This window comes from Bos indicus x Bos taurus, chromosome 4, assembly GCF_003369695.1.
Source record: "Bos indicus x Bos taurus breed Angus x Brahman F1 hybrid chromosome 4, Bos_hybrid_MaternalHap_v2.0, whole genome shotgun sequence".
Lineage (NCBI taxonomy): Eukaryota > Metazoa > Chordata > Mammalia > Artiodactyla > Bovidae > Bos > Bos indicus x Bos taurus.
Window position 1 is genome coordinate 51,234,060 of NC_040079.1, and position 19,698 is coordinate 51,253,757.

Sequence of the window (19,698 nt, forward strand, 5' to 3'; positions counted from 1 at the left end):
AAAAACATATACTCTTGTACACAATAGAATTGTATTTTATATCAATCCTAGACAGCAATTTGAAAAAAAGATCTACATTTGAACCTTACTATAAAATTTAAATTTAAAATGTGCATACTCTTTGAAACAGTAATTACATTTCTAGGAATATACACTATATGTAAGGGGTCAGCACACTTTTTCCTAAAGGGTGAGGGGTAAACAATTTCAGTTTGGGGCCATAGGCCTCTGTCACAACTATTCAACTCATCCACTACATTTTCAAAGCAGCCATAGACAATATAAAAACAAGTAGTTGTGCTTATTTTCCAATATAGCTTTATTTACAAAAACAGGTTCAGCTGTTGGGCCACAGTGTGCTGACTCCTACTATATATAAACTCTGAAAAACACAAAAATGGGGATAAAAATCAATGCTAAAACAAAAGATAATGATAAAATAGATCCAGCAAAGAATTAATTTAATTGGTATTGCAGCAACCATTAAACAAACATTTTAGGTTTACTCTCCAAATCCTTTCCTCCCGGACCTAGAGTCAAGCTCCACATTATTTAAACCACTTATGTACTGCCATCTCTCTGAACTGACTGTTCACAGACTGGTAACACTGAGTAAAAGATTTAGAGAAGCTCTGAAAAATATGAACATGTACTAGGAAATGAAATACAGATTAAAGAAACGATCGTATCTAATCAGCAAACCTCTGTGATTCTCAATACCACCACATAGGAGGAAGAAATAGCCAGAAAATTTGGCAAAGTTAAACTCTAAATTGATAGCTGTAAATTTACAGGTTATGACCTCTTTCTCCAATGGGACATGGACAAAATTACCCATATCTTGTTAACACTGTGAACCCAAATCAGGCTACTCCAAGTATAAAAATGCAAAAATTGGTAAGAGGTTAATTATTTTATATTTCCAAAAGTTTTTTTTCCCTTGCATCAAAGTAATTCATTGTAGAAAAGTGGAAAATATGAAAAAGGTGCTTCCCTAGTGGCTCAGTGATAAAGAATCTGCTTGCCAATGCAGGAGACACAGGTTAGATCCCTGGGTCATGAAGATCCCCTACAGAAGGAAATGGCAACACTCCAGTATTTTTGCCTGGAGAATCCCATGGACAGATGAGCCTGGTGTGCTACAGTCCACGGGGCAACAAAGAGTCAGACATGACTTAGCAACTGAACAACAACTAATAAAGTCATAAGGGAAAAAGTTAATTTCACTACACAAAAACAACCAGTTAGCTTTTTGTATAGCCCGACCAGTCTTCTGAATGCATTTTTTACATTATATCATGAGACATGTTGTATATACAACTTGGTGTCCTACTTTATCACATATTATGTCATGAGCATTCCTTTTGCTTTAATGCTAATTATTATTAGACTAAGAATAGTGACTCTATAAAGGCCTTTATTATTTGGATCAAGTTATTTTAGAAATACAGTTGACCTCTGAACAAGTGGGGGTTTTGTGATGCTCCTCACAAAATCCAAATATAATTTGTAGTTGGTCCTCGACATCCATGGTTCCAAATCTGCAGATTAAACCAACTGTAGTACAAATTCATTGAAAAAAATCCATTTGTAAGCTGACCCTTGCAGTTCAAACCCATTTTGTTCAAAGGTCAAATGTATTTTCCTTATGCAATTTTAAGGTCAACTTTTGGTCCCAAGGTCATGTGCAGCTTCTCAGAGCTTCATGTGCAACCCTAGAAGCTAATATAAAGAGAAAAAAAATGCCATTAGTCTTATTTACACAAGGAGTTAAAGCAGATTTCATACACACACAGCGTCAATAATAAAGAAATGTATTCCCATATCTGTCTATAATTCTGGCTAATTTTCCCATTCCAGTTTTGCTCAGGTGGTCACTTTAAGATGATCTGTTACAAATTTATTTTTACTTGTACTTGTTAGTGAATCACAATGGCTGTAGAGGGTCAACATCTGTAATTTTTTTGTCTGTACAAAGAAGTCTGAAACTAAATTTAATTGCCTTTAAGATAAAACACAAAACTTACTTTTATTAAATGGTGATGCAATAGTAATGTATGGCTAGTTTAATGCTTCTCATTTTTTTATTTCCTTTTTAATGCTTTAAATATTAAAATTAAGATATGCTATTAACCAGTAACTACTAGATCTTATTTTTTTCAAACTGTACAGTAAATAACTGTACAGATCTTTATAATATTACCATCCACATGATATAAACATGTTGAACATAACATGGAGGCAAACAGCCTACAGAATTTAGAACACTAAATAATGTTACTATTTGAACTTGGCTGTTTTTCTTAATGTCCCTAGACTCCAAATTGGCATGTAATTTTTAAGACTCCAACATCAAAAAAGTTAACACTTCTGTAGTAAATTAACAAAAACATTTAAAACAATTCAAGAGTAAGAATACTGAAGCATTTTAAACAATCATCACACACACATCAAAAAAAAAAATTCAAAATTTGTCATATATCTATATTATTACAATGTATTTGGGTAAACAACATTATATGCCAAAGTAGTCTATCAACGTTTCAAGGTAGGCCTTTCCAGTCTAGAGAAGCATTTATTATAGTCAAAGGCCTCTGACTCCTCTTCCATGAATTTTAAGAACTTTCGTAACTCTAAAAGGTACTTCAAGGGTTCATTAAAATATCATTAGAACACCTTGTAAAACCACTAAACAGCCACATATGCCTTCTTTGACTAATCAAAACTGAAAGAATCACACATTCATCTGAAAACTGGTGCTACATTTACTACTGCAGAAAAGTGTTGGGTTTTTTTTAGTATCTCCAACATGGGAGGCATTGTCTGTAGTTCAATAGATGTAGATCAAGCAGTGGTTATACTCAAGTTTGACAAATTCTGTGAGTTTGTATCTTATTAGTGTGATTCTGTATCAGACATCTGTTTTCTCTCATCACAGGGAGCTTTCTTTTTTCAAACCAGAGAGGAAATCCACTCTTCTGCTTAGGTTTTTACTGAGGGATAGAAAGGGAGTCTGTTAAGAACTCAATTCTCAGCCTGCTATATTTTTTTTCAGTGAGGATCAGAAAAAAATTAATACCAAGGCTTTCTCAAAACTCTCAAGTATGAAAGTGTTAAACAGTACACTGTCAAAACTAAAAAATTTTACAAGAAGACAATGGCAGTGTCCGCACAAATCAACCAATTTTTCAGTTAAACAGGAATCCTGCTGTAGAAGAAACATGCAGGAATCAGGAAGAACCAAGGACTACTTTCTAGATCCTGTTGTAATATCCTAATTCACTTATCCGAGAGGCTTTAGGTTCTTTCCTCTGAAAAATGAAAAGACTATTAGTTCTCTGTGGGTCTAAAAAAACCTGTTTCTTCCTAAATCGATGGTTAGCTTCCATAAGTTATAATGATACGGAAGGTGGAAGGGGACGGAAGCAGGATAGCGTCAGGCCACAATTTTAAGGACACAAAGTATTCTGGTAAATAAATTGACAGAAGTGCCATCTTCAGGTGGCACAGTTACAGAGAACTTGGAGGGCTGGGGGGAAGGGTAAGGAACCCGCCTGGCCACCCAAAGGTGACTTAAAACTTTGCTGGAAAGACTGATCGTCTGGCTTGTATAGACTCCATTTGTGTAAAAACATCTGAAACAGTTAAGGTAGTTTAACAAAAATCAGGTCCTGCGGCCAGACGGCGCGCCCACCCGGGGCGTTTAAAGGCCAGCCAGCGCTGCAAGGCCAGGGGTCGCCGGCGTGGGTACGGGGTCGCCCGTGGGGCTGGGCCCTCCAATTGTCCTCAAACTCCTAACTCTAAAGAGGCACGAATCGGACCCAAACACTCCTCCCTTTATCCCAAGCTCTTCGCATTACTAAATCCCAGAAGGATGCTAATCCCTATTCATATAGATCCAGGTGGGGAGAGTTCAGAGACGCACTGGCGGCGCGAGCCGCGGCCGCAGGAAAGCCTAGGCCTTGGAACCAGCCAAAATGTTGGGTTTTAAGCCCCGATCTAATCGCAGCGCCTCCGGTGAAAAAAACCTCTTCCGATCAGGGAGCGAGAAGCGGGCGACTGGAGGAGGGACGGGGGAAGAAGGAGCGAGGTCCTTACCCGCTGCAAGGCTGGCCACTGCCGGAGGCTGCCGGCGGCTCCAATACCGGAGGCCGGAGGCGGCTCCACGGAGCCGTAAGGAGGCTGCCATGCTGCCCCCGCCCCGCCTCCCCACAGTGACCTCCGCGCCTCCCCGCTCACCCACTGACTGGCAGGGTGCGTGGTACGGCGGGCGGGCTCGGCTGCGGCGTGGGGCCGCTGGCGCATGCGCTCTGCTGCTCAGGGGGGGGGGGGGGAACACCTACCCGGGAGGGGAGGAGCACGGAGCCGAGAGGCGTGGCCCGGCGGGACAAGCGCCGTCAATCACCTTACAGACAGGGAAAGAGATCAATCAGAAATCCCAGGTCTCTCCGCCCTTTGTGAACCACCAATAGGAGGGCGCATACCTCCATGACCCCGCCCCCCAAGTTCCTCCCTTATTTACGGACTGCGGGTTGGAATCTCTTTTACCAAAACGCAGAGGGCGTGTGGGAGGCGGTGGCTGTCGCTCAGCGCCTCCTTGCCACACCTGCCCCTCAGAACTGCCTCTTCGAGTGTTATAACTGCACGTGTTGCTTCCATGCAGACAAGGACGGAACTTTGGCTCGCGGAAGCTGCTGCAATATTTAAGCAAGAGCAGAAATTCCCATGCTTTCCAAAAACAGTGATCCCGTTTTAACTTCAATAAAACGTGGGCCTCTTGATGTTAACATTTGTGTTTTTAGTGTCTATTCATTGCGCAGAAATCTACCATGAATGCAGTAACTTTACCAGATTCAGTTTATTTTAATTTGCCGAATAGATTCTCCACATATTTGAAAAATTGTAGGAAAACAATACGGTTTTCTTCGAAGTATAGAATTGCTAGGAACTTGCTCCTCAAATATATATTTCTCTAATGTTTGAAAATTCTGCATCCATTTAATTTAAAGAAAGCTGAGCTCCAGAATTGATGCTTTTGAACTGGGATGTTGGAGAAGACTCTTGAGAGTCCCTTGAACTGCAAGGAGATCAAACCAGTCAATCAAAAAGGACATCAGTCCTGAATATTCATTGGAGAGACTGATGCTGAAGCTGAAACTCCAATATTTTGGCCATCTGGTTCGAGAAGCCGACTCATTGGAAAAGATCCTGATGCTGGGAAGGATTGAAGGCAGGAGGAGAAGGGGATGACAGAGGATGAGATGGTTGGATGGCATCACCAACACGATGGACATGAGTTTGAATAGGTTCCGGGAATTGGTGATGTACTGGGAAGCCTGGCACGCTGCAGTCCTTGGGGTCGCAAAGACTCAGACACAGCTGAGCAACTGAACTGAACTGAAAGGCAAATGAAAGTGCAGAAAGTATGTTTGTGTGTCAGAAAGGAGATGTATTCATTCTTCTATCTGTGCTTGGTGTACATATTTGAATCTCTGAAACCTTTGGCGATGATTACAGGGCTTCACTTCCTCACTAACCCCATGGAAGGTTTGGCAGCCATGGACACCCAAAACAAAGACTTGCTTTTTGTTTTTTGTTTTTAATGGAAAAGTAGTACAGAAGGACGGAGAAGGCAATGACAACCCACTCCAGTACTCTTGCCTGGCAAATCCCATGGACGGAGGAGCCTGGTAGGCTGCAGTCCATGGGGTAGCTGGGAGTCGGACACGACTGAGCGACTTCAATTTCACTTGTCACTTTCATGCATTGGAGAAGGAAACGGCAACCCACTCCAGTGTTCTTGCCTGGAGGATCCCAGGGATGGCGGAGCCTGGTGGGCTGCCGTCTATGGGGTCACACAGAGTCGGACACGACTGAAGCGACTTAGCATAGCATAGCATAGTACAGAAGGAAGGGGCTTCTCAGGTAGCACTAGTGATGAAGAACCTGCCTGCAAAGTCAAGAGAGGTAAGAGATACAGTTTCCATCCCTGGGTCAGGAAGATCCCCTGGAGGAGGACATGGCAACCCACTCCAGGATTCTTGTCTGGAGAATTCCAGGGGCAGAGGAGCTTGGCAAGCTATAGTCCATAGGGTTACAAAGAGTTGGACAGGACTGAAGCAACTTAGCACACCGCACAGTACAGAAGGAAAAAGAGTGAGAATAGACTAGGGCAATAGAAACCACTCCCCTGAATTCATTTTATTTATTCATTTGCCTAGGTTGTTTTTACCCAACCTTTTGATCTATGTAGCAGAATCAACAGATTTGACTTTTTTTAACCTCCACTGTAGCCACACATAGTTCAAAGTATCTAAAGGAACTGGATGATTTCCAAGTATGCTCTCTCAGGGTTCTTGGCATGGTAGCAGTGTTTCCAAAAACTGGTACAGAGTGCAAGGTCGCTGTTTATAACTGATAGAGAAGCAGTTCCTTTCTTTGACTTTTTCTCCACCCCAGCCCTCTACTCCACACAAACCAAAACCAAGGAAAGGAGTAAGATAGGAAAGAAAACATTATTTCAGCCATGGGGACAGTCTCCTAGATTTGGGTCCCCACCCAAATCTACTTACTAGTTTCTGGAGCATTTCCTACTTGATCATCTATTGCTGGTTTATTTAGGTTTCAGCTTGAATAGACCTCCTGCAAACAATGAACTACAATTGTTAGTACTACAATGTAGCACTACAGGTTTATATAATTGTTGACATGCAGTCTGCCTTTCAACTATGTGAGCCTACATAGCAGAGGTATTTAGAAAACAGGCCCACATATCAATTGATCTCCCAACTCCTTAAGTTTGTATCCCAGTCCTCTTGAGACTTTATATCCAATCAGATGGATTTTTGTCTTTTTTATTGTGAGCTACAGTGCTTGTTTCTCTAAATTGTTTGTAGGACTCTCTTCTCAGAAAATGAATCTTTCTTTACAAAAGTCCCCTCTTATTAACTGCTTTCTCCTAGGACTGAAAGGAAAAGAAGAAATAACTCAGAAAGAAGAGGAAGCAGACCTAAGGTTGCACATGAGAGCTTTTTAATTTTTTTAAAAAACGAAATGAATGTGCTGGTTTTGAAAAGGGACTGAATGGCATTGAAAGTTTGATTTGTTTTGCTCAACTAGGACCAGGGGTAAGTTATAATTTCTCCATATTCCTACATCATGTAGTTTAGTATAGTTTCTCAAAAGCCCTATGTTGCTTCATAAATTAAGGCTCTGAGATTTTCATAAAAGTTTTCCCATAAGCACCTTGATTTTTTAAAGTAACTATTCCTATTTAAAGGTGCTTACAGATCTTAATGTATCTGAAAAAACAGTTACTCCTGTGTCTGGCTTTACTTGATTGCCTTCCTGATATTTTTGCTGGAAAGGCCCTGTAACTTCTCCCTAAGTCACTGCCGTGTAGTTTTGCTTGAAATTGTGTTTTAGTGCATTATAGGATCTTTACTTCTGCTTCTGGGAAAATGCAGTAGATGTATTTTTCTCTTTTCCTCCCACACAGTACAACTGAAAACTCTGGACATTACATCTAAAATAAACATACTGAAACCAAGTCCCTCTAAAACCAAATTCCCTTAGTAGGTCTATGATTAATCTCCCTATCCAGAACTTTATTCCATTTCTTATCCTGCCCCTGTACCCCTCAAGACTGAGGAGTGTCAAAGAAAAAGGGTGGGGGGAAGGGAGAGTTGAAACTGATCAGGACCCTGAAGGGTCTTCCCAGGTACAAAAGCCCCTGCATGTCCCCCATTTCTTATTTGAAAGGAAAAAACTCTTTCGTTTCCATGGCCTTCATTGGGTTCTAAAGAGCAGGCTCAAGCAGTTAATGAATGATTAATCATAGGAATCCCTCCTAACGGGGCATTGATAACAACCTGATGCAAATCTTTGAGTTGCTCAATAGAATGTAAGACCCTGACCCAGATAGAGGATGGTGACTTACGTGCTGACTGCAAGCAGGCAGACCCTAGACTGGTTGAAATCAGAAAGTTGAGATTCCTGAAATGTTATCCTCACCATCAACTGATGTGAAGGTCCACAAGCTGATTATGCATTCTATAGCCCTCTTGCCTAATACTGTCTTTAAAAAGCCTGTCTGAAAGCCATCAAGAAGCTCAGGTGTTTTGAGCACTAGCTGCCTGTTTCCCTTGCTTGCTGCTAAGTAACTTCAGTCATGTCGGACTCTGTGCGACCCCATAGGCGGCAGCCCACCAGGCTCTGCCATCCCTGGGATTCTCCAGGCAAGAACACTGGAGTGGGTTACCATTTCCTTCTCCAATGCATGAAAGTGAAAAGTAAAAGTGAAGTCATTGAGTTGTGTTCGACCCTCAGCGACCCCATGGACTGCAGCCCTCCAGGCTCCTCCATCCATGGGATTTTCCAGGCAAAAGTACTGGAGTGGGGTGCCATTGCCTTTCCCTTGCTTGGCACCCAGCAAATAAACCCTTACTTTATTGCAAATACTCACTGTCAGAGTTTGGTTTTCTGCACAGTGAGCACACAAGTCCTTGCTCTGTAACAATAAGAAGACTCTGAAAAGTGAATAAAAGAAGGCATACTAGCTAGAGACCTCAAGATCCAAATAGGAACACAGAGGCAAGTTCTTGGATTTTCATTTAGCATTTTATATCACATACTGGGTACTGGAGAATCCCAAAACCAGAAACCCCGAATAGCCAAGAAGCACAAACCCAAATGCCCCGGTAAAAGACTACTCTTGTTAGCCAAAGGGCCAAAAAAAGGTGCAGCCTAGCAAGATAGAATGGAGAAGGCAATGGCACCCCACTCCAATACTCTTGCCTGGAAAATCCCATGGACAGAGGAGCCTGGTGAGCTGCAGTCCATGGGGTCGTGAAGAGTCGGACACAACTGAGCAACTTCACTTTCACTTTTCACTTTCATGCCTTGGAGAAGGAAATGGCAACCCACTCCAATGTTCTTGCCTGGAGAATCCCAGGGATGGGGGAGCCTGGTGGGCTGCCGTCTATGGGGTCGCACAGAGTCGGACACAACTGAAGCGACTTAGCAGCAGCAGCAGCAAGATAGAAAACCTTTAGAAAATAACCACACTACTGCAGATACCATATAATAAAAACCTACAGCCCCAGTCGCACTCACGCCAGTAAAGGCCAGGTGAGGAACCAACTTCCACACCCTCAAGGCCATAATGAGACACCCCAACATCTTAACAGCCCAATCTCTCTACACTTCAGCTCCACTCGTGTGTTTCAGAGAAAGCCAAGTAGAAAGGCAGGATTTTTCCCACTGCTGGATAGTAACAAGTACCCATTCACACATTCTCCCCTATCCCCAAGATGTCATTGGAAACCACGTGGTGAGCCTTCCATCCCCACCTGACAGTCAGAGTCAGAGGGGCCGTGTGGAATGACTGGACTTCCTCCACCATCAGAGGTAAGGAGGCCACCCCTCACTGCCATGGTGTCAGTGGAGGCCACCTAGGGAACACTCCTACCCTTCTAGGCTAGGGGTATATCAGTGGAAGCCCAGTGGGGAGTTGAAACTCCCACTACCACTTAAGAGCAACGAGGAGCCCTGGCTGCCCCTCCACCCCCGCCAACAGGTATCAACAGAGGCAAAAAATGGAGCTTAGATTTCTATCCCCACCAGGCATTAACAAAGACAATGCCCCCCTCCATTCCCTCACCAGAGCAGTGTCAGGAAAGCCAGCTAAAAGAGGGGATTAAAATAAGATCCAGAATGTCACAATACCCAAAGCTTTCAGGCTTCAATAAGAATTATTCATCATACCAAGAACCAGGAAGATTGAAAACTAATAAAATGTCAATACAAAGGTGACAGAGAAGTTAAAATTATTTGAAAAACATTTTAAAGCAGCCATCAAAAAATGTTTCAATAAGCAGTTAGAATACCCTTAAATGGAGGGGGGGGTGGATAGGGCTTCCCTGGTAGCTCAACTGTAAAGAATCCACCTGCAATGCAGGAGACCCCAGTTCAATTCCTGGATCAGACAGATCCCCTGAGAAGGGATAGGCTACCCACTCCAGTATTTACAGGCTTCCCTGGTGGCTCTCATGGTAAAGAATCTGCCTGCAATGTGGGAGATCTGGGTTTGATCCCTGGGTTGAGAAGATCCCCTGGAGGAGGGCATGGCAACCCACTCCAGTATTTTTGCCTGGAGAATCTCCATGGACAAAGGAGCCCGGCAGATTACAGCCCATGGGGTCGCAAAGAGCCGGACGTGACTGAGTGACTAAGCACATTAGCACAGTAAAAAAAAAAAAGAAGATACAAGAAAGAAATAAATGAAAAATTTGGAGTTGAAGAATGTAATAACTGAAAGAAAAAACAAACCCTCAAAGAATGAGCTCTACAGCAGAATAGAGGAAAGAATCAGCGAGCAAGAAGCTAGAACGGTAGAAATTACCCAATCTCAACAACAGAGAAAAAAATATTCTGAAAACAAAACAAAACCTTGGCTTCAGGGATCCATGTGACAAAAGACCTAACATTCATGTCCTCAGAATCTGGGAAAGAGAGGGGAAAAAAAAGCTTTCCCCAAAAAGACCCATGCTATCTAATCATTTTACATCTGTCTCCAAGCTATTTTCTTACTCACTCACCTCCACCATAAAATGATACTGTCTCTCTTGCCAGATCACTCTGAAATACCAGGTTCTTTCTTTCTCTCTCCCTCTCTCATTCTCTTTCTTTTCCACAACAATAAATAAGCAGTCAAGAAAATGGTAAAGTCTGGTTAAGAAACGATACCTAAAGGTACCTTCAAAAATTGTAACAGCATCAGGTTTAGCTGAATGAAGCAGAGAGGCCAAATAATAGCAGTCTGGTTAATCATCGCATAAAAAGTCTAAACATAGACAAACCAGGATCATTATGGCAACTCTTGAGTTATCAAAAACCCAGGCTCCTCTTTTTGTTTTACTGTCTGCCACTGGTATCTGGCTTCATGCTTACTTCACCATCCAAGGTGGCTGCTGGTGGTCCCACATAAAAGAAAAGGAGGGGAAAAGGTAAAGAAAAGGAATATGCTGGTGGACGGTCATTTTCAGAATTCTTCTTTATAAGCCACGCCACAATTTCCCTTCCCCACTGGCCACAGCTTAGTCACTTAGCCATTCTTAGATGCTTTTAAAAAATTGGCATCAGAATGCCTTTTGAACAAGTCATGCATTCTCCAATATTCATGTCATGTGCTCATATAATCTATTGACCCTTTCGTGACCGAAGATGCAGTGCATTACTTTGATTCTATATCCAATATATCAATTATAACAAAAATAACAGAGGTTTTTGGTTTTGCTTTTGTTTATTTAGTTTTGCTTAAGGCTATAATTACCAGAGACCCATGACATAATTTTGGTAGCCTTCAGTCACTTTGATGTTTCTTAGATTATTTCTGTATGGTCCAATTCATCTACGAAGACCATAAAGCTGTGGTTTGGAGTCCCAAATGCATATTAGAACTTTTCCAAAATACTAAAGCCCAGGGCTCAACTAAAAGTAATTTCTGGGGTGAGTCATTGAGCATTTGCCTTTATTTTTTAATTTTCTCAAATAGTTCTGCCACAGAATGAGCATTGATAGCGGCTGCCTTATAAGGTAAAGCGATCTAAGACATGAGAGATGTTCAGGAACTAGTCATGCTGGCAATGACAATGGGCATAGGGAGAAAGGGACAAGTAGGAGAGACGTCTGGGAGGTGAAACTGATAGTACCTGTTACTTCTGAAAACTGAAGGAGATTTGAAAGAAAGGGACTTCCCTGGCAGTGCAGTGGCTAAACTCCTTGCTTTCATTGCAGGGGGCACAGGTTTGATCCTTGTTTGAGGAACTAAGATCCCCACATGCTGCATGGTGCAGCCAAAAAAAAAGAGAGAGAGAGAGAGAAGTAATAATCGAGGTAGATTCCTAGGGTTTGACTTGGGTAACTGGTTAGACAAAAATGCCATTTCCCACAATAGGGAACTGGGTTATTCTGAGTTTGAAGTGGATGTGTCCAGGGGCAGTTGGCCAGATAGAGAGTTGAAGTTAGACATATATATTTGGAAGTCATGGGCTAATGGATGATAATGAAAGTCATGAGTGTAGATGGGGTCCCTCCGAATATTTCTAGAGTGGATAAAAATCCTGAGAACACTCTAGGGAGTGGAAGAAGAATTAGAGCATGTAAAGACCAAGAGGGAGAGTCCAGAGAAGACAGGAAATGAGGGCAGAGAGATGTCAGGGAAGTTAAAATAGAACAGTTCAAAGAAAATATTTCTAATGCCAGTGCTTATCAAGTGAGAGATACGATAAGCACAGAAAAGTCTTTGTAGGCTTTTGCAACTAAGAATTATTGTCGCCTTTAGTAAAGAAGAACACTTGCAATGAAATGATAGGGCCAGCTCACAATACACTAGGGGACAATGACAGATGGCAAAATGGACAGAGACAATGAATATTGTCTTTTTTTTTTCCCCCAGGAAACTTGGCCTGTGAAGGAAAGGAGAAATTAGAAGGAAGTAAATTCAGGGAATTTTCTTTTATTGAAGTATAGTTGGTGTATAACATTATATAGGTTTCAAGTATACAACATAGTGACTCACAATTTTCACAGGTTTTGCTCCATTTATAGATATTTAAAATGTTGGCAATATTCCCTGTGCTGTGCAATATATCCTTGTAGCTTATTTTATACCTAGTAGTTTGTATCACTTAATTCCCCGCCCTTGTATTGTCCCTCCTCCCTTCCCTCACCCTGCTGTTAAGCACTAATTTGCTCCCTGTATCTGTGAGTCTGCTTCTTTTTTGTTACATTCATAAGTTTGCTTTTTTTTTTTAGATTCCACATATAAGTGATATCATAAGTATTTTTCTTTCTCTTTCTGACTTACTTCACTTAGGGTAATGCTCTCCAGATCCACCCATGTTTCTGGACTCCAGTGACTTGCCAGAAATGTTTAAAGTTGTGGAGTTAAGAATTCCCTGGTTGTCTAGTGGTTAGGACTCCACATTTTCACTGCCCAGGGTGCATGTTCGATCCCTGGTCAGTGAGCTAACATTCCTCAAACCACATGGCATGGCCAGAAAAAAATAAATAAAGTAAGGTTCATGGAGTCAACATATTCTCTCCCTATTGGCAGACCTACATGGAACTTAGAAGGCTGCTTCATGAACATGAAATCAAACACGGAGAAACCAATGAATCAGCTGTCTAGTGAATGCCGCTTTGTGATTGTAGTGACAGGAAGTACTCAAAATCAGATGCCTAAATCTCCTATGTTTATCTTCACATTAGAAGTGGTCAAAGACTGATGCTAAAACTTCCTTTTCCCTAGAGAATGGGCAGTTCCAACACTTCCCTCTGTGATTCTTTGTTTCTTACCCCGAGGGCTAGTCCAAGAGAGTGTTGCTTGCCTTTAATGAGATTTTCACCTATTTTGAAAGAAAAGAAAATAATATCTCTCTGGATTAGTGGCCTTTATGGGAACAATTGTGTTTGTTCTGAGAATACGGCATTTGTTATTTTTTATGGCAAAACATCTTTTCCTTTACGCCATGATGGTGGCAAGAGACTGGTGGATCTTTTTCACACTCGTCTTTGGTAAATTGAAAAGTTAGCAGCACTTCATTGGGTCCTCTTTTATTTTTTTTAAACTGAGTCATAAAACCTAAAGGCCTGGAACTACTATCCTATCCACCCAGAGGAACAAACACTGTTTTGATTGATATGTTCTTAAGATATCATAATGATTTCAAACTGGTTACACTGTACCTTCAAGCAATCTTTCGGGTGATTCATTTTTTATTCATTTTAAGGCTAAATTCTTAGAGGTTTTATTTTATCTCATTTACAAGTTAACAGGGCATATCTTTATAATCCTCAAGTATTTAGAACATCCTGTAAACTTACTTTCTAAGAACACAAGAAGTATATCTTATTACAATAACATCTACCATTTCTTGAGCATATACTGTATGCCAGGCACTGTGAATTCTTTATATAGATTAAGTAGCCCTTTCATAACTCTATGAAGTAACTGTAATTATTATTTTCATTTTAAGATGAAATCATTAGGACATAAAGAGGTTATTAATCTGTCCAAGATCACATAACTAGCAACCAGACCTAAAACTAAAAGCAGGCGTCTGGTTCCAAAGTCCGTTTTCATATTATGTCTCTTGAAAAATCAGAGGCTGTCTTCTCATTGGGAAATTAAACCTGGGTTTTTTATGATAGTAAAACTAATGAGGCCTAGTATATTTTTGAATATTTGACAATTTAAAAACATTCAATGCTAAACCTAATTCACCCTAAGCATAGAAATACAAAAGTAACTTGCATTTTCTGAGATAAAAAATGAAAATATTTCGATAATTCCCTTTATCCCTTTTTAATCTTCTGTTTGTGAACATTTTGTTCCTAAAATAACTTCTGACTGAAGCTTTATCAAGAACAGTATTTCTTAAGAAAGAAGTTTTTCCGTGTGCTGATACTAGTTTTTTGTTTTGTTTTGTTTCAGCAGAATTCCTCCTTTTAGCCTACTCTGTCATTGTGGCTGGGACAAGACCAGCCTTTATCTCTCTATTTCCTTTTCTGGGACATGGCCTTGGGTTCTGTTCAAGGAGGGTCCTGTCTCTCTCCACCAGCAGAGAATTCTTAGAAGTTTGTGCTTGGTTTCCTGTGAACTTTGCCCCATGTCCCCTTTATCTTTGCTATTTTGCTTTGTATCTTTTTGCTGAAATCAATCATAGCCATGAGTATGACTGAGAAGTGGTCTTGGAGACCCCATGAGACATGATGTAATACACAGAACCCACTAGAGGAAGACTTGAATGTAAATGATTTTTGGTTTGATTTTCTCTCTTAAGAGAGTAAGAAGTGAAATCTCTTGCTACACCTAATATTGCAAAATGTGGTTGGGAGACCCAAAGCATGAAAGCTGAGGCTCATGGTACATGGAAAATTGGCAAATGATACAGACTTCTCAAAAGACACCCACTTGGAAAGGTACACTGAAGAGAAGTCATTGGAAGAAGGCCAAGGAAGTTTTGGAGGATTCAGCATGCCAGAAAGACATCAGTCAAGGGCCAAGCTTGTAAGGAGGACTTTGAAAGGATGGCACTCAGTCTGCTGTGTTAACTCTTTTTTTTTTTTTTTTTAATAACTCAGTTCAGTTCAGTTCAGTCTCTCAGTCATGTCCGACTCTTTGTGACCCCATGAATCGCAGCACGCCAGGCCTCCCTGTCCATCACCATCTCCTGGAGTTCACCCATATTCACGTCCATCGAGTCGGTGATGCCATCCAGCCATCTTATCCTCTGTCGTCCCCTTTTCCTCCTGCCCCCAATCTCTTCCAGCATCAGAGTCTTTTCCAATGAGTCAACTCTTTGCATGAGGTGGCCAAAAGTACTAGAGTTTCAGCTTTAGCATCATTTCTTCCAAAGAACACCCAGGGCTGATCTCCTTTAGAATGGACTGGTTGGATCTCCTTGCAGTCCAAGGGACTCTCAAGAGTCTTCTCCAACACCACAGTTCTAAAGCATCAATTCTTCGGCGTTCAGCTTTCTTCACAGTCCAACTCTCACATCCATACATGACCACGGGAAAAACCATAGCCTTGACTAGACGGACCTTTGTTGACAAAGTAATGTTTCTGCTTTTCAATATGCTATCTAGGTTGGTCATAACTTTTCTTCCAAGGAGTAAGTGTCTTTTAATTTCATGGCTGCAATCACCATCTGCAGTGATTTTGGAGCCCCAAAAAATAAAGTCTGACACTGTTTCCACTGTTTCCCCGTCTATTTCCCATGAAGTGATGGGACCAGATGCCATGATCTTCATTTTCTGAATGTTGAGCTTTAAGCCAACTTTTTCAGTCTCCTCTTTCACTTTTATCAAGAGGCTTTTTAGTTCCTCTTCACTTTCTGCCATCAGGGTGGTGTCATCTGCATATCTGAGGTTATTGATATTTCTCCCGGCAATCTTGATTCCAGCAACTGGTGGCATACAAATAAAGATCTGGTAAAACAGGTCTAAGCCAAAGTCCTTGAGGGAAAACCAAGAACATGAGGCTGGAGCTTTCATACATAACTGTCAAGTCCAAAGGTCTGCACTGGACAGTGAATGAGAAAAAAAAACAGAAATGGGAAACCAAACAGGAACCTGATTGAAGTAAAACCCACTGAGGGTTTTGATCAGAGGTGATTGATTCCAAATGCTACCCAAGGGATGCCCAAGGCTACCCCTCCTGATCTGTAGCTGAGTTAAATGCTTGAAAGTGTACAGTCAAGATGAAAATGCTCTCCAGGTGCCCCCACAGCATGACAAGGGTATCTCAGGGAAGAATGACTGAGATTGGTCGTTGAGGTGTCTGCTTGCCTTAGAAAGTCAGTGCCATGACATTACTTTGTTGCACACCTAAAAGTAACACAACATTGTAAATCAACCATATTTCAGTGAAAAAAAAAAAGTTTAATAGCCATGTTTGCCTAGTGGCTACTGTATTGGACAGTGCAGCTCAAAAGAAGGCCCAGGAGGTCCCTTGGAATCTGACTATGGCCAGACCAGTCAGGAGGCTAGACACGCTGTGATGTACTCTACCTTTTAGTAGGGGTAAAAGAGACTGATGCCTCCAATGCCATTGTTCCAAGAAAATGTCTGGGCAGGTGTCCTGATGTATGCTCAGTATTTTCATACAGACTAATGCCACATGAGGGTCTCCTAAGTGGTGCTAGTCGTAAAGAACCCCCCTGCCAATGCAGGAGACATAAGAAATGCAAGTTTGATCCTTGGGTCAGGAAGATCTTCTGGAGGAGGGCATGGCAACCCACTCCAGTACTCTTGCCTGAAGAATCCCATGGACAGAGGAGCCTGGTCGGCTATAGTCCATGGGGTCTCAAAGAGTCGGACATAACTGAAGCACCTTAGCACCTACTCATGCAATGCCAGATAGCCTTAATTAGAATAGAAAAGTAACTCCTCACATGAAGTTCACGTTTAACCCCTAAAGGCATACCTCAAAAAGACCAAGCACTCTTAGGAAGTTCAGAATGAAGCCTCGAACAACTATTGCCCTTAGAAATTAAGGGCAAAGCTTAATTCTTCCAATGGTTAATTCTAGGTTTGAGTGTGCTTTGAGGCCAAGGAGTCAGAAAGCTACCCTATCTTAGAATGTCCATTCAAAAACCTTTACAGTCCTGCAACCTCAAAAGAATTGGTAAACCTATCCAGTGCCACCAAAAGGAAATTTCTGCCTCTGTCCATGCTCAGCAGAACTCTGGGAACACCCAGACACTGTGAACTGGGGATAAGGAAGGCATCCTATGTGACTATAGCCAGTTACATGTCCCAGTAGACAAATCTTGGATCCAGGCCTTTCTTCTGTGCCAGGATGCAAGCTGAGAAGGCCACTAGGGCCTTTTCAAGAGAACTAATTTGATTCATTAGGGGCTCCAATAGTCCCATATGCAACATAACTTCTTTCATTAATCAGACAAAGACAAAGGATACTGACGGCCTAAAGATAAGTCAGTGATCCCCAAGGAGCTATTATTCCCTTTCCTGCCCCTAAGGCTGTTAGTCATGCAATTTAATCGTAAACCTTCCTTTTTCTCTGTGTCCACCTCAGAGTGAGGGGGCTATTGGTGAAAAGTTTATACATCACCTGTGCCTGCTCACACAGCACTGGCCACTCAACCATGCACCTGCAAGATGGGCATCTTGAGTGGCACGTGTGGCATCTTGGACCACACACGTGCAAAATGCAGTGGAACAGTACAAAGCACCGAATATATTTCTTTCCCCTTGGAGGGGCACAGACTTGTAATCCTTCCATAGGCATTTCAAATCCAGGTCCAAGTCTACTGGTCATCACCTCTAAACTCATGGCCAAGAGACTATGAACCAAATACTGGGCTATTTCAGTTTTAGGCCAACTTATTAATAGGGCAGTTAACCCTAATAGAGCAACCTTCACACTATGTAACTTTTCTGATTCTGTTCAACCAGTATTTCAATACCTACTGCAATTATGGGTTTCACTCCAAGTAATTCTCTGTTACTTACTTTGATCACCACTCCAGCAACCTACCTAGAAGAATTTCATGAGTTCAGGAGAAGCTTCAGGCTTTTTGAGACCTGCATGATTGGACTCTGAAGTCTGAAATATGGCTAAACGATATTGTTTTGTAGATGATTCCCATGAAATTTCAGCTTTGTTTGCACTCTGCAGTCCTTCAGAAATGTCATCTTTTGCTAGGCATATTACAAAAAACAGATAAACCAGAATGTTCAGGATTGCTGTCCCTTCCCTGGAGAATACCAATATTTACTCTAAATTGGTTAGGTTCTAGAAGAGACAGAATGTCTGCAGTATTTTAACTTGATCCCCTTATTAGCAAGGAAATATCTGCTGGTTATCTAATCAGTTTAATCAGGCTTTCTGTGGGTTTCTTCCTGTAAACTTTTTTTTTTTTTTTTTAGGTTAGAAGGATAATTATAAGTTTGGATTGTTACAGTAAAAAGAAAAAAGCTGAGGTGTTTTGAGAAAGTAGTAAGATTTTTTTTTAAGGCAAAAACCTCACTCCATGACTTAATTCAGGTTCTATATATGATCAAGTGCCCTTTCTTAATGGATACAGTGAAATTATACTTTAGCTAAGACAAAGAAAATGGATATGTTTTCTTTTAAACCATGCTGCTGCTGCTAAGTCGCTTCAGTCGTGTCCGACTCTGTGCGACTCTTCCTGTAAACTTTACATTGTTTCTTTGCAGCCAATCAGTAGTAAGGGGAAGTTAAGCCTAATGAATTCCACTTTGGAGTTTATAAGCATTGTGCATGCATTATGACGAGCTTATTCTATATTCTCTTAAAGCCTGGTGTCTTGAAGGATATAGTCCTATTTCCCTGAGGATTGTATTCTAAAGAATGGGGTAATCTAACAAATGATCTATTCTATATCAAAGGGGAGAGTTTCCCATAAATTATATCTTTCCAAAGGATATATCATGACCATTATGGGCAGGTTTTACTTTGTTGCTGCAAAAGATAAACTTTTTTCTTTGACAGTAATTTTATGAGTTAGGATAATTTTATGAAGGCGTAGTAAAGAGGCATTGAGGAGGATTAGGGTGGGAGTAATGGTCATTAGTTTTCCTGCAAGACACCCATTTCCATTTTCCTCTCTCCCATTCCTAACAGCATCCTAATTTGGGTACCGGTATGACTCTTTTCATGTACGTCAGGGGAAACCGGCACACCCAGCTCCAGAGAAAAACTGTTTTGAATTAAGGATAATACCATGTCCCTTCCTATAGTTACTGGTGCAGGAACCCAGGCCTACGCTGGCCTGTTCACAGCACTCCTCTGGCCCCAGGGACTGGTTCAGGAAGAACATAATAAACCTGTTTGTGCTGATAAGAAATGAGAAGAGACATGAAGAAACTTCTGAGAAAGAGTTTTCCTTGTTCTTCCAAGAGAATCACAGGAAGAAATGCTCTTTCTTTGGACACTGAGGAAAGCGTATACGAAGGTAGCATTTTGCCGTAAGAAAAGCCCCTGTGAGGATGGATCCAGCAAACTGAGGAATAATAGTTCTGGCAGGCTGGACTAGACTGAACCTGGTGCCCACCTTCTCTAGACTTCCATTATGTGAACCAGTGAGTTCTCAGTTACATAAGCCAATAAAAACTAAGTGGAATCTGATTTTCTGTTACGTTTGG

General features: G+C 41.4%; 1 protein-coding gene across 1 annotated transcript in view; it reads right to left on the reverse strand.

The window, feature by feature from the left end:
- HIBADH (3-hydroxyisobutyrate dehydrogenase) overlaps positions 1-4,304 on the reverse strand; it is a 108,340-nt gene extending 104,036 nt beyond the window's left edge. Inside the window, exon 1 of the mRNA XM_027539402.1 lies at positions 4,099-4,304. Within this exon, the coding sequence (XP_027395203.1) occupies positions 4,099-4,189 (91 nt within the window). The 5' untranslated portion in view covers positions 4,190-4,304. The remainder of the gene's footprint in view (positions 1-4,098) is intronic.
- Positions 4,305-19,698: the final 15,394 nt, after the last annotated feature.